We start from the raw sequence: 16,304 nt of genomic DNA on the forward strand, positions 1-16,304 counted from the left end.
CGGACTCGAACCCCAGCCCGTGCAGTAAGGACTGAGCCTCAGTACATGGGGGCGTACACTCCAGGTGAGCTACCAGGGCACACCTGAAAGTTCACTTTTGACCATGGATAGCAGCTGTATATACTCTAATACTAAAGTATCAACCAAAAAAACAACTAATGGTTTTACCACCGAAACTCAAGTGTCTTGGCACTAACACAGAGACATTTCAATATCCAGGCCTCTACATCTAGTACTAACTGGATGTAGTTAAAATAAGGAGGATAAATAAAAGTAAATTCTACATTTTTGAGCTGGAGTCCAGAATAAACTAATACAAAATAAACATAGCTTTTATGGTGAAATAAACAGTGCAAATGCATTACTTGGAACCAAAGCCTGGTAAATGATGTGTAGTCAGGTTTCAAAGGGTCCGCAGTACCTACACTGTGAAAATCTAATACTACAAAATTAAAATATGTATTTTAGTATTACTTTTATTATGTGCTTTTTATGCTCTCTCTGTTATACTAATCATTAAAAACTTTAGATTAGAAAATGCACAGTTTTAGCCGCCTCAGTTCAGGAGGATGCCAGCTGTTTTTATACATGCGCTATTAATCCCAAATGCTACACAAGGCTATAACAAAACCTTGGCTCCTAATTTGCATTATTTTTATGTTGTTGGCTGCTGGGCCATCACTAAACCAAATTATTTGTGGCATTTTTTGAGGAAGGGTGAATGAATGGATGGAAGGTCTGATTGTTAGCATCTGATGTTTAGTCGCAGTAAACTTGCAAGGTTTTCTGACCTACTTTTGTTTGCGTCAGGATCAAGTACAGTGGCATAGTCCTGGTTTATTCAGCACATTAAGGAAGTACAGAAATTACCAAACAATAAAGTCAGTTAAAATAGAAAATAGGCTATATATCATGCCATTATGGAAACATTATGGAAGAACAGTGAGTGATGAACCTGAAAACTTTGTTTCAGAAAGAAGAGTATAGTAATATCTTTTTGTGTTAAACATCAACTGACTCTAAATAAATGCATTCTCTCCCAACAGAATACTTCATCTCATAGGCTTTGCAGTGGAATAAAACTCATCTTAATTAGCAGGGATTTCAATTGGGGGTTGCTAAATTACCTCTTTTCTAAACCAGGCGTTCCCTCTCCACACATCACTGCATGTTAGGAACCAATGACAAGGTTGACTTTTAATCAGCGTTGCTTACACAGTAATTGTAAGGCGGTATGTGCATTTCTTTGTGTTCATTTTCTTTAATTAAGTCTAAACACAGCAGATGCACTTGTCAGTAAATGGGTATTTCAAACACAAAGGACTGTCTTAAATTATTGACTTCCCAGAGTTTTTCAATTTTTTTGCACAAACAATGTAGCTGTTGCCATAATATGAACTCCTTTGAGATCAACGGTTTTATGTCTTGGCTAATCCCTAAAATGCCTTTTGATATAATTATAAAGGACTGACTAAATAATCTGTCATACGGACTGACGTTTTAAATCCTCTTTAGTAGCATATTGCTCCAGCTCTTTGCTAGTTGCCGTGTCACGTACTGTATATATTACACCACTGTAGACTGAAAGGATTGCATACATCTTAAACACAACACTGCATTGCTAAACACTTTCACACTCTTTCATAGGACTTGCACTGTGAAAGTGACATTGTCAGGACATTTGGTGCACTTCATTTTGAATTACAGTCGACTGGATATCACCATTTTCATCTCTGAAAACCCACATCAGAATTGGATTTCTTTTTACATCTAGCTGCTCAGTCTCAAAGCCGTTCCTCTGCTTTTTCAGCTCATGCAATTTTTAAGTCTACTCATTCTAGTTTGTCGAAGGTGTGCTTGAAATCATTCACCCGGGAAAAGTATTTCAATCTGGGAAGTTGATCACCATTTTCTTTGCTTTTGCTTAAAGGAACACGCCGACTTATTGGGACTTTAGCTTATTCACCGTATCCCCCAGAGTTAGATAAGTCCATTCATACCCTTCTCATCTCCATGCGTGTCGTAACTCTGTCTGACTCCCCCACCGCTAGCCATGCTTAGCACAGATCCTGGAGATAACTGGCTCCATCTAGCCTACTGCTCCCAATAAGAGACAAAATAACGCCAACATTTTCCTATTTACATGTTGTGATTTGTATAGTCACAGCGTATACAGATAACAAGGTCACATGAGACACAGCCATCTTCTAACCGTATACAAACTGGGAACTATATTCTCAGAAGGCTATATATATATATATATATATATATATATATATATATATATATATATATATATATATATATATATATATATTGGAGCCGGTTACCTTCAGGATCTGTGCTAAGCAAGGCTCACGGTGAGGGCGTCATACAGAGTTAAGACACGCACGGAGATGAGAAGGGTATGTATGGATTTATCTAACTCTGGGGGATACGGTGAATAAGCTAAAGTCCCAATAAGTCGGCGTGTTCCTTTAAGTAATAAGCCTAAAATCAGCAGAGTTCATTTTCTGATTCCTTCACTAGTAATTTCAAGCCTTGTGGTTTTGGGTTTTTAATTTGTAATTTTGATTCATATCTGCTTGTCATTTCCAGGAACCTTTTTATAGAAAAGGAGCTATTTTCTCTGTGTTTGATACAGGATGAAATACCTCACTTGTCATCTGTTGCTCTAAAATAGATTCAAGACTACAAACTGTTCCCTAAAATTTAACCCTGTAAAGCTCTGTTCATTAGTCATAAACATAATTGAACAGATGACACAGGAATCTCAAGGTAGAAATTTGCATGCAACCTGCACACACACACACTGAAATACATTATGACTAAATAAGCCATGTGTGAGATTGCATGAGGTTTTTTAGCTTTCATTAAGGTTACACAGCTGTAGATTCAATTTTCTTGGAAAGACAACGGGGGAGGCCAATATGACTGTATGAAATAAAAATGGAGAGTGTTCTCAATAAGCTCATTAGGATGCTGTCTGTACCAGTGACATCAACAAAACAGCTGAGTAAAGTGGACATTTGGCCATAATTTATTTCTTGCAAGTGGGGCTGTTTGAAGCAGAGATCACTCAGGGCACACTGCAAAATATCTCCATCTTATCAAGTAATGTTTGCTTACTATTGAGGCCTAAAAGCCTTGTTTTCTTCAAACAAGTGAAACAATGTCTGTGTATTAAGATTATTTCAGCATGCTTCCAAAACAAATCAACTTGTTTTTCTATAAGTAGGTGGCAGGTTCTTGAAAGAACATAAAACTGAGTTATGAAGTGGTGGAAGTTATTCAGGGTGTCCTGGGTTTTTAAAGTAAAAGTCATGTTCATTTTTTTTGCAAATGTTAGGTTACCAGCATTTGAAGCCGTTCCGAGGCTTGGATGGGTGTAATACCCTCCTGGTTAAATCATCAGTAAAAAGATGAGCAATTGCATCAGAAAATATTTGGTTCTTCAATAAAGGTACTGTGTATGTAATACGTTAAAGCTGTTCTAATCCATATATTTATATTAACAATAAACCAACCAATTACTTCTTGTAATGTGAAAGGTGTTCTACTAATAAACCCACAGAAGATTTTCATTCAAATCTGCAGTTCCCCTTCAGCTCTATGGAGCTTTTTAGCCTCTTTCAGCTCATTGTTTTGGTTGTGTGAGCTGCAGCTTAACTGTTTTTATTAACACTTACTGCACATAACAGCATTGTTTCCAGATGCAGCAGGCAGATGTTTTCTGCAACAAAACAAACTCCGATAAACCCACCGTACTGTTCCAGCTCAGCACCAAACGGCAGCCAAAGTTATCAACTAGGTGGGGAACATAGTGCAGCAGCAAGCAGCTGAAAACATTTACCTCAGGGGGTGGTGAAGACAAAAAACTAAGAGCTAAAAGAGAGTGAATTATATTCCTCAGGTGACAAGAAACACTCCAGATAACTAAATTACTCTGTCTGCTGGATGTGTACATAACCATTTGTTTGCCAACATGTTTGCCATATCAATTTGTGTTCACAGCTTGTTGCACTGGCCCCAGAAAATCCATAAATGCAGGTTTAAAGAGATAATTTTAGATTCATTCATTAACTATGGTGCAGTATTTTGTTCCTAGTTGCAACAACTCAGTGTTCTGGCTCCTTCTCCATAGTAATGGCAGCTGAAGCTACTGTGTATTTTCTGATTTAGAGTTGTCTACCCTACCAATGTGACAGAAATTCCAATTCCTATATATTTATTTAAATAATTAACAGTGATTGCCATGACATAACCTATAGTAATGCAACATTATCCAGGAGTGTTTCTATGTTGAGGAACATTGAAGATAGCATTAAAAGAACATTTGAAATTGGAATTGAAGCCTTTTGTTCAAACTTACAGTACTCTAATTCTAGTGGCGATCCTGAGTTTCTAAATCTAGATGTCAGGCAAGCAGTGAAAGTATAGTTGTTTTGTACCTTTTTCAGAAAAAGTTTAGATATGCATAATGATGCACAATTCTGTATATCTACAATATCTCCATTTGATGAAATGGTGCAGCTATAAAAACATATAGTCTGAAACAGAGGTTTCAATATTTCAGTCAGCATAAACATCATATAGCTTTAATGAAGAGGCGGAACAAGCTAATACCGACAGTTACGAATAGGATGGTTTATACAACCTTAATGTGTAGAGGCCTATACAGCAGATTGCTGCACTGCATACACACAAAACTCAAACACAGAATATTATTTTCAGACAGTCAGATGATGCTTCACTGATGATGCTTCACTGCTGCTCTGGAAACACTTCACTCACCATGCAGTTAAATGAAAAGCATAACCATTACTCACCTGATGCTAGAATCAACATAATGGGTGTCCTATAGGTGTTCAAATAACATTTCCCCACTTCCAGCAGTAATGATGTTAATGTCAGCGGAGCTCTTATTTCACCGCTGAGCTCTCGCTTCGAAGCCATCTTTTTTTGGGGACAAAAAAAAAAAACTGGCACCATGTAAATATAAATAAGTGTGTGGATGCCATGTTTGCTCCTGGGGGAAATTGCTTTGTCATTGAAAAGATAATAAAGTAGGAAGGGTAAATGTGCAGTTAGAGGGCTAAAACACTGCGAGCATGACAATGTGCAGTCGTGAAAGTCTTTGCTTTCTCGTGCTGTTCTGTTGGGTGCTTCCAATCACAAATCACTGTGCCACATGTCTGCAGACAAAAGGAGTCAAGCTTGGGAAGAGTGCGGCAATGTTTCATGGGGGAATAGTAACAGTTTGATAGCTGCCTGAGCCCAACAGGGGTGTGGAGGGTATAGCTGATGTAGTTTTTCTTGCAGTTAGTGTGTGTCTCTCTCTGTGCATGCCTACTATTTAATAGATGATATCGAAGAGTTCCTGTTTGAATATGTGTGTGTGCTGTGTCATTGGAGCTCCTCCAGTCCCTCCAGCAGTGTGTGACGGTTGCAGCTGTGAGGGGAAGCTCAGTTCACTTATCCTGCATCAACAGCAGAGAAGGGACTAAGCTGCAGGGTGTGTGTGTGTGTGTGTGTGTGTGTGTGTGTGTGTGTGTGTGTGTTTCCCTTTCCCTTCTAACTGGTGGCTGTTGAGGGACTGTGGGACAAACCAGCAGGGAGGCAGTGGTCCAACCTCCTCTAACCCCCATCAGGCACAATGCCAAGAGCCAGGACAAAATATCAACATGCATCCCCACACACACTCACACACAGAAAGTACACTTGCACTGACTTTATTTACCAGAAGTCCTCCTGGACATTGATACTCTGAGTCATTGTTGGCTTGGGATTTATTTGTTGTTAAATCAGTGCTCGGCACATTCAGTAAAGCCCAACCGCTAAGTTCTGGGCGTCCATATCAGCGCTCGCCAGTTCTTTTGGACAGTATATAATGGCTTTATCACTTATGTTAAGTGTTTGTAAATGTGGGTGTAAAAGCATTACAAATCATTGTTGGCTTAAGCCCACTGACAGAAGGATGTGTTTGCAATTACACTTGGTTCCATTTCAGTACAATCACTCCATCTGTGACAGCTATATATATATATATATATATATATATATAGATATATATCTATATATATATCTCTTTCGCCAAGTCTTGAAGGAATGAGTTTCCTCATTCCTTATCCTTTTAAACTACTACTTCCAAAGAGGTTAAGTAAATTAGTGAAAGGACATGTTTTACAGCTGTCGTCATGAACTTTGGTAAACTTCCTGTCTACCCCTGTAAAATGCTATGTCAGGGGTTCCCAACTTACCCCCTTAAGGGTTCCCAGGATAAATTAGAGGGGGTCACAAAATGATTTAATGAAAAAGAAAGAAAAGTATATTTCTGTTGCACAAATAGGGCAGTTACATTTTTTTCAGATTTTGTCTCTGCCTTCTTTTTTTCATTGGATATTTTCACTTCGTTAATCCTCCAAAGATCCTTCAAATGAAACAATCTTAAAAGGGAACAAAACACTCTTGAATTCCTCACAACTCATGCAAGGCCTTAACCTGTTAACAATTGTCGCAAGCAAACATTGCTTTGGTTTAAGTAGTCACAAGCCATAAAGGTTGGGAACCAATGAACCAACCCTTCTCAAGATAAACATGATTTGGAAATACTGTGTCCATATCGGGCATTGAAATGCTAGATTCCAAACCTTCATGAAAAATGTAACAATTTCATCAAGGTCTCTCTTTCATGCCACTGTCCTATCATACTTTGCTTTTTGTCAATGTTGAAAATTAATTGAAAATGAAGCTTTTTATGCGACAACACTGCCATTTGTCTCTCTTGTAAAAGAGCATTTCTAGAGATTTTCTTGTTAAATAAAGGGTCAATAAAAAAATAAATAAACTTGTCACATACAAAGTCATCAAGACTACATGTCTAGAGCCATGCCAGCAGCTCTATGAGATTGTACTCAAGCATCATGCTTCGAAGTAAATGCTAACATCAGCATGCTAAGATGCTCATAATGGCAATGCCATGCCACCATGCTGATGTTTAGCAGGTGTAATGTTTATGTTTTAGCATGTTAGAGTGCTGGCATTTGCTAAGTTGCACAAAATTCAGCTGAGGCTGATGCAAAAGTCTGTATGAATTAGTTATGCAGGTATTTTGTCATAAACCAAAATATTAGACAAATTAAAATGTTGGCCTGATGGTGGCCAAAAACTTTAAGAAAGTTAGAGGATTACCAAAGTTATTGCAATTCATCCAGAGGGGGATTGTCTGTAGCAAATTTGATGGCAATCCATCAGTAGTTTTTGAGGTATTTCACTCAAAGTCACAACAGTCAACTTTGTGGTGGTGCTAGAGGAAAAGGCAGGGGATCACTAACGTATGTAGGATTCATCCAGAGGGGAACATGAATGTCTGTACAAACTGTCATGTCAATTCATGCAATAGTTCTTGAGATATTTCAATCTGGATCGAAGTGGTGGACCAACCGACTGACAGTCAGATATTGCTATCCATACATGCTGCTAGCGTGGCTAAAAATCCAAACAAAGAACTTCAGAACCTTCATCAAACTTTGTTTTAAATCTGTTATATGTCATTCCTTTACATATTTCCTTGTTGTACTGTCGCTGTGCTGCTGTGGCTTTGACCCTAGTGCTCTTTATTATTACCTATGTATACTGTTGGAACATACTGTAGCAATGCAAGTCTCTGCTGTAGGAACTTAATTATTACTTTCATTTGTTTCTTTTCACTGAATCAGAACCATTAGTACAAGTTTTTCTGTGCACTGGTCAGAGTGTGCGTGGGTCGAAGGACATCAGGCAGATGGCCTTTTCTTCCCCTCGGTCTTGAGGAGTGGGGGGCCATGTAGGTGTGAGCAGGAATGTACAAGGACAGAGAAGTCTTTTACCAAGACAGAAGTTTCTGCTTATTAGGTCACTCATCTCTCCACATGCCTGTCTCTGTCCTCCCCTCCAAACCCCCTCCTACCCTATCTCCATCACTCTCCCGTTATGTTTCTTATATCACTCTCTGCATGCCCAACCTATCTCTGGATTCTCCACCAGGCCAATCAACAGACAGGGTTAATGATGTCAGCATTCAGTTACCAGTAGTGAGAAGTTTAACAACATGAGTCGGGGATTCGAATCGTAACTGCGCAGCAAGTCTATAACATTAAGGTAGGCACTGCATATTGTGAGAGAGCTGCATTTATCTGCAGAGCTCCAGTAATGAGAGTAAATCCTAGCCATCTTATTGCTTCTCAGTGATACCGTATCTTAGCTACAGTCTTGATTCCTTCAGATTAATATGAATGTGTAGACATGGTGTGGCGGGACAGTGGCTTTGATCCTCTGATATTTTATCTTTTGCGTTGAAATCCAGCCATCGCTATCTTTTATCATTTTCAACTGCTTTGATTTGAAATTCATATATTGTCTGAAAAATGTCCTTCCAGGTTGCCTTGGCTCGTCAAAAAGAAAAAAAAGGAAGAGACGGATATTCAGTCTGCGCTGTTCACATAATTGGGCTTTTTTTGTGTTCAGCTATGATTTCTTTAGGAAACAGTCATGAGTACATGGTGGTGAGAGCCGTAGCCATAGCAGCAAGATGAATATTGTGTGTGTCACTTTGTGGCCTGTCAGTGAAATCTCTGCTGGTTTTTCAGCATCTTTGGAAAACATGCAGTACATACGCTTGACTGAGCAACGCCACGTCTAATCAAGGTCGTAAATAATGCATCTTTAAAGCTTGGTTCATGTTTTTGAAGTTTAAAGTGGGAGACAGATCTGCCGTAAGTGTTGCACTGTGGCCTCATACATGCCTGCATGATGCAGATATGTGCCTACAAGATAGAGATAATAGAGACATTTGCATGACATGATTTTTGTGGACATCCTTTTCCTATTGTGATGGGGTAGATATCTGAGAAAAAGTGTGAGAGGAAAGATTTGAGGTCACTGACAGCGCTGTCTGTCACTCAGTTTCCTCTTCACTCCAGACACAAACTTCTCTTAGAGCCATCTTTCACCCGCAGGGTATCCTCTTGGTGTTTGCAGTCATGTGGTTGATGGTTGTCATTGTTCAACTCCATTTCACTCATTTCATATCTTGAAGCGGCAGCTTTCCAAAGCAAACAAACAATCATGCTGCCATTCTGCTCTTACACATCATTGTGTCATGTGGAGCCTCAGTTGCCTCGTTTCCATGTTTTATTCACAAACACAGCAGTGTCAGATTAGTATGAAGAATATAAAGGCATTTCAGTTATTATTTGAGCTCAACTGAGGTCCTGGAAGAGCTAACAGTATGCAGGTTACATGTGACCTCTGATTACCAGCGAACGGAACGAGACAGAGCAGGAGAGAGATGTGCTGATTCATACAAGACTACACTAACAGAAGCTGTCTGAGGAAGAAAAGGGAGGGTAGAGAGATAACGGGAGAGAGGAGTGGGAATGAGATGATAATGATTCATGTAAAACTGGAAAAAAAAATATCCAGGTGAGGTTGTCTGTAGAACAAACTAAAAAGTTATAGAGAGTAGAATGAATGTGTAGAGAAGAGGAGGAGGAAGAAGAGCTTAAAAAAATATTCAAATCAACGTTGCAGCCTGAATAGAAAGGAAACAAATTTAAACACGTATAAGTAAAGTTTTAAATTACCTATTGGGGATATAAAAACAACAACAAAAATAAGGTACAACATATTTTTCTACAACATGTCACATTAAATGGTTAAGGGCTTGTGTTTGATAACTTTATACCTGAGTGAGAGTAATCGTGTGTGTGTGTGTGTGTGTGTGTGTGTGTGTGTGTTGCCGTAGATGGGTGGCTGACTGCTACTGTAAAGCTTAGAGGTTGAGCCCTCCAGCAGGGAAGAATCGGATTGACCAGTTTAAAAAAAAAAAAAAAAACCCGATGTGATAAGAGCCTTCTTACGAAGCACAAGGGAAGCTCCTGGTTATAGTGTGTGTGTGTGTGTGTGTGTGTGTGTGTGTGTGGTGGGGGAGGGGGGGGTGTTATAAGGCTAAAGGTGTTAGCTGGGAGGCCCAGCTGCTGCTGAGGTTCAGGTTGTGAAATGAACGAAAAAGCCTGAAGCCTCTGACAGCCCAGTGACCGAACACAAGATTTATCATGACCTTTGAACCGATAAAAGCTTCTTCTGCCACTAACTAGTGTGTGTGTGTGTGTGTGTGTGTGTGTGTGTGTGTGTGTGTATGTGTATGTGTGTGTGTGTGTGTGAGTGAAAGTGCTTGTGTGTTTTGTGTACATGGGCTGCCTCCTTGATATTTCTTTTAACCGCAGCTCCATCAGGGGGATTGCACCTCTTCAAGTCTAGCCTCACATGCCCCCTCACTTTAAAAGTCTGTGAAAAAGAGGCTTTTTGTCTGCGTTTGTTTCCTTTAGTTTAATGGAATGGAATAATGGGGAGAAACTGCTGGTGTCTCATGATTCAGGTTTTCTATCTTACACACAGAACACAGTTATTCAATTTGACTCTGATTTGTTGACTAGACTTCTTGTGTGTGTGGCACTTCACATTTTTAAAGCACTTGCATTCTTTAACAAGGTGAGCAAGAGGTAGGCCGGTCGAGGTATCTGTTGTCTGATGTATTGTTCAGCCGATTTTGACCTATTAATTATCAGAAATACGTTCTGCCCTACACAGTCTATACATCTTCTTGTCTTGCACTAGACAGATTATTTATGTTAACGATTAATGTGTCCCTTTCATGGATCAGATCTCGACTTAAACCTGCATTAACAGATTATTTGGCCTCTTGGGAACAGCAGAAACAAGCTGTACACACAATGCCTGACATACTTTCAGGTTGATCTTGCATACTTTTTTGTTTCATGTCACCTCATGAATGTAGGTCTGTGGTTCAGTTGCTCTGAGTGACCCTGCTTGACTCATATTGATTTTAGCAGCTTTAAAGGAAGAGTTTGACATTTTTTAACTAGTTTCAAGGCAGCCAGCAGGGGACTGTAAGGGATGGAGCTGGCAGGCATGAGGAGTCACAGATGGATTTTCAAAATTAGGGTTTCGTTTACCCCAAAAGGCAACAAACTATTTAGAAAATATGCAACAAAGATGTGGGCCCTTAAAGAAGGTCAACTAAACTGAATTACACTATACTGTAGCTATATTAAATTAACGTAAAATGAACAGAACTGAACAGACTAAACTGACCTCACAATAACAAAAAACTGAACTCAAAGGGGAACAAAATAAGAAATAAACAAAATCTCTTAACTATAAATCCCAATCCCCCACTTATTGTGGCAGGCACTTGGTACATTCTGATTGGCTACTTCCTTTATTTAAGAGTGGGGGCACATTTTTGCTCTGGTGGCCTGCCAAGACATTTTCACTGCCCGATGTGAGTCGAGTGCAGATGTGAGTCGCACATGCTCAGATTTAAAAGGTTTACGGCATAACGTGTCATACCCGATGTTAGTCGAGTCAGACCCATAGACTGTATATAAGAATGGACCAACAGATCCCGTTGCTCTGGACGGAGACCAGTGAAGGCCTTTAGAAGCACTTTTCCGGTGAGCGCTGAGCGTTACTGCGCAGCCTCCAACTGAGAGAAACAACGTAAATGTGACATGAGCAACGTGTCTGAAAGTTGGAAGTCTTCTGGTAGCTGTGCCAAGAGAAATCTCAATAATTCCCAATCTTGCAGAGAAGGAGAGCGTAGGTATATGTAGGGAGATAACATGGACACAGGTTAATTATTGCTAACTAAAATGCTAGTTAATATAAGTAATTCAACTTAAACAGCTAATGTAAGTCCAAACTGCCTGCGAGCTTCTCCTGTACTATACGGTAATTCCTCTACTATGCGACAGTAAGTCGCGTGGTTATGACACAATCGTTAGCCTATTTTTACAAAAACGTATACTATGGAGCCATAACGTGAGGTACAAGGTAATGGAGCCTTTTATACATTGTTGTGTTTCTTTAGAAATAAACAATGGACAAATAAAGTCTTTAAACGCTTCAGATGTAAAGTTATTCGCTGTCAAAGTGACGTCAAAATGAATGGCAGTCAATGGAATGCTAACGGGGGGTGATCGCTTTGTAGCATCAAAATGGCGCCATAGGAGATTCGAGCTCTCACATCTGCACTCGACTCACATCGGGCAGTGACACTGTCCCTCCAAAAGCGGCACCCTCAAATAAAAATTAGAACAAGAGAGTAGTGAATCTGATGAAACATGTAAAACATGTAGTTTGCTCCTCTTTCTTTTTAATGTAATCTATAAAATAGTGTCAATCCTAGTATCCTGGTGTGCGCTGGAACTTTTTTGGTTTACTTTGGTTTACCCTGCACCAGCTGGCACCCAGGAGAGAAGCACTGTTGTGCATGGGGTATCTTTAGTTTTTTAGAAATTGGAACAACTCAAGGCAAACTTATCTAAAGACAAACTAAAGTGTCACTGTACAGCATGTAACTAAATAATAACTTCAAGCTGCTACCACAAGAAAATGGAGAATGTTATGTCAATAAGGAGGTTTGAATTCCAGTGGATTTTTTTTCTTTTCGAAAAACCGATTTCTTGTGCAAACACAGAATATTTGTCAGTTTTGGAATTGTTTGACATAAATGTGCTCAAATGTAAAAGTGGGTAAAAGCCATAAAGTACATTTTTGTTTATAGAAGAATGAGACAATCCCAATGAAAATTGGTGTGGTACAGTAGGCTATATGTTGCTCTCTGCCCACTCATTCTGAGTGGCTGTTCAGACCGAAAGCAGCCCTGCGTTAAAACAATGCAAGATGCTGGTTTGGCGGTCACGAGTTCATGAGATCCATGAGTTTGAAGGCATATCAGACACTATAATAAATATTAAATAGTTTATAAAATGAGGTAGGGTTTTACTGCTCTGGGAAGTTGCCACTGTAGCAATCATTTCATCTTTTGTCTTCACGAGTAAACAGTAGAAATACTCTGTTCATGTCGTAAAGTAATCTACCAGGAATGTGCTCTTGCATGTATTTGATTGGCCAACGCAGTGCCTTGATGGATTATTGTGGCAAAAGTTGAATCGATTCATTTTTTTTTTTTTTGAAAGATCTTGTGATTTTCTGCCATGTCTTTTACAATGTGTTCTTTGATTCTCACTTCAGGGTTCGCCAAAGCCAGAAATGTTCAAATCCTACCCTGATTGGCTTTATAAATCAGAACAAATCGTTAATTATTAGCAGGCTCAATCCAAAAAGTGAAAATCGGTTGACGATAATATTCACCTGCGTGTCCCCTGCTGTTTCTTGTCCTTAGCTGCAGGGCGGCCCTCGTGGCCGGGATGCCACTGTGTGCCGTGCCAGTCCACAGTGGACGGTGAGGGACAGGAGGAGGGGACCGAGTGCAGGAGACTGAGAGGAGGCCCGCACCAAACAGGAGAAATGAACCTCTGCTGGAATGAGATCAAACGCAAGTCCCACAACATCCGGTAAGAGGACTTCCATAGTGGTGTTTACTGTAACGGTCTGTAGGGATGGATGTTTTCAGAGCCAAGATGCTTTTTTATCTGAAAGAACAAAGTGGCTGCTTTTGGAAACTTCAGTGGAGATTGTCCGTTCTGTTTCAACATTAGCTGCAAACCGTTGATAGTTTTTCTACCTACAAGTTGGCTGACTCAAAATAAATACACATTTTTATTTCTTTTATTAGTTTGTCAGGTTACAGAACATTTTCCTAAGAAGCCGTCTGATCAATTTTAGCTTTACACAGTTTGTTACTGTAGCCAGCAGCTAGCCATCACTGTCTTTTTCTAAATACAATCTGGTTTACTTGTTACAAGGAGTGACAGAACGGACCCAAACGCAGAACTCAGGTTTAACAAAAGGTTTATTGGAAATAAAGGGAAAAGGTAAAGGAGAGGGGCTGTGAGGAGGTGGACGCCAGGGAGCAGAGTGAGGGCACAGGACTGGGGCTGGGAAAGGCGAGGGAGCTCAGGAAGGACGGGGAGGCAGAAGGCGAGGAGCTCGAAGAAGGGACACAGGAAGCCAGGGAGCTGAGGAGCAGGGAGAGGGCGAGGCTGGAAGCGGGAGCGGAGGCAGAGTGGAGCGGGGAGCCGCGAGGAGGGGACCGGATGGTGAGGCCAGCTGACTGAGGCAGAGAGATGGAGGTAATGACTGCAGGAGAAAACACAGAGAAAGGGATTAGGACAGGGGAACAGGCAAATGCTAGTATGCAAAGTTTCTTAGGCGCTTGTGTCACCAGGATGGCTGAAACAACGATCAAGCGAAGATGGTGAGTAGATCCGGGGTTTAAGTACTGAGCTTGATTGTAGCTGATGGCTGGCAGGTGTGTACGGCGGGAGAAGTGATGGTGGGATGACGAGCAAGTGCGTGTAATCAGCTGGCTGGCGCAGGCAGGAGGGGAGGGGGAAAACTAAGGTAGAAAGTAGAAAACGATAGTTACGTATTGTAACTCCAGATTCTATGAGTGTAGGCGCAGGTTTATCCCTTCGCGCATGCGCAGTAGTGAAGATTTCTTTCCCGCCCTTGCGTAGCACGGGCTTTCAACTACGTCCGCAGAAACTGTATATAAACAGAGCGGACCCGTTGCTCATCTCCCAACATCAGCTTTTTCTTCAGCTAATGTTACAGGAGCATGTGGCCCGAATCTTAGAGGGCTGCGCCTATACTCATAGAATCTGGAGTTACAATACGTAACTATCGTTCTATTTCGTATAGGCTTTGCCCTCTAAGCTACGCTATCCCATTGGGGTGTGAGAGAGCGCACGGCGGGTTTCTGACGCCTGACCCCTTTCAGAAAACGCTTCACCAGGGGTGTGCAAAAACCGTCCTCTCTCCATAGCCTTCGTGGCAGGACGAGATAGCTGCCGCGTAGGCTTTGACTGTAGACGGAGCTAAATCATTATCCACCAATGTTTGGAGATAAGTTAACATGAGAGGCAGGGGACACGATATGGGGTCCGCACCCTTCTCCGTGCACCAGCGCTGGAAAGCAGACCAACGCCCTGCGTAACACGCTGTAGTAGAGGGGGATCTGATGTTCTGGATAGTGCGCACCACGGCAGGGGGCAAGCCTAATCTCTGCAAGCGTTCCCGCTCAGCAGCCAGCCCCACAGCCGCTGGGTTATCACCGGGGGGTGAAATATTGCGCCGTTCAGCTGTGACTGAGCGTCCTCGCGCCACGGTAGTTGCCAGGGAGGGCCCGCCAGTAGCTGAACCAGGATGTGCTCGTGCGCTCCGGTGCCACTAAAATGACTGACCGGGGGAAAAGCATATAGGAGGGTTCTGGGCCAGGGATGGTGGGAGAAGGCGTCTACGCCGAGGGGTGGATCGTCCCGTGCGCTCAAGGAAAACCACAGAGTGCACTGTGTGTTCTCTCGTGAGGCGAACAGATCCACCTCCGCTTTCCCGAATCTGCTCCACAGCTTCTGAACAATAGAGGGATTCAATTTCCACTCGTTGTGAGAGGGCCCTCCCCTCGACATTAGGTCTGCCGCCCGGTTAGTATCCCGGGGATGTAAACAGCCTTGAGGGATAACAGATTACTGTGTGCCCACAGCAGGAGGCTCCTGGCTATTTCCAATAGCCGGGCCAAGCGCACGCCGCCTTGACGGTTTATGAACGCTGCTGCTGTAACATTGTCTGTCCGTACGATGACATGTCTCCCTACTATCACTGGAGTGAAGTGTTTTAGAACCTTCAGCACCGTGGACAGCTCCAGGCAGTTTGTGTGGGAAAGGGGGAGGTGACCGTTCTCCTCCCACCACCTGTGACTCACACATCCCTCCCCTGCCAGTAAGCGACGCGTCTGTGTACACCGTCACGTATGACGTCACCTTGCCCAGGGGAACCCTGGTAGTCAGGGTCCGGAGGTTTCCCCAGTATGCCAGGTCTGACTGAAGAGAAGGAGGGATGGTCAGCAGATGCCACTTGTGGCGTATGGGGTCAAGGCGCTGGCAATGAAACCACCTCTGGATTTTCCTCATGTGGAGGAGACCCAGAGGGACAACTACGTGACCCGCAGACAGCGTCGCGTGTGGTGCGTGAGAGCAGAGAGATCAGTGCGTCTCGCCTTGGCGCTGACAGCCTGGCTCTCATGACAATTGAGTTTATGTCCACGCCCAGATAAACTATCGATTTTGCGGGAACCAGTGAGCTTTTCTGCCAGTTTATGGCGAAGCCCAGTGTTTGTATAGTGTGCAGCGCCGCCTTTTCCCGAGATGGAGCCAGAATGAGCAAATCGTCCAGATAAAACACTCTGACGCCTTTTTTCCGCTACAGCTGAAGTGCCGTCTCCATGCACTTGGAAAATGTGCGGGGGGCCAGTGAGTACCCGAACGGTAGCTGGTTGT

The 16,304-nt window shown here is 42.0% G+C and overlaps 1 protein-coding gene across 4 annotated transcripts in view; it reads left to right on the forward strand.

The window, feature by feature from the left end:
• The window catches only part of drp2 (dystrophin related protein 2), a 198,227-nt gene that overhangs the window by 101,940 nt on the left and 79,983 nt on the right, over positions 1–16,304 (forward strand). For 3 of the 4 annotated variants that reach the window (XM_036007108.1, XM_036007097.1, XM_036007114.1), the window contains one exon: positions 13,250–13,421. In XM_036007108.1, the coding sequence (XP_035863001.1) occupies positions 13,375–13,421 (47 nt within the window). In that variant the 5' untranslated portion in view covers positions 13,250–13,374. Of the gene's footprint in view, positions 1–8,015; positions 8,140–13,249; positions 13,422–16,304 lie in introns of those variants that run through there. The other variant, XM_031302895.2, reaches the window with a different exon arrangement.

This window comes from Sander lucioperca, chromosome 1 (genome assembly GCF_008315115.2).
Source record: "Sander lucioperca isolate FBNREF2018 chromosome 1, SLUC_FBN_1.2, whole genome shotgun sequence".
Lineage (NCBI taxonomy): Eukaryota > Metazoa > Chordata > Actinopteri > Perciformes > Percidae > Sander > Sander lucioperca.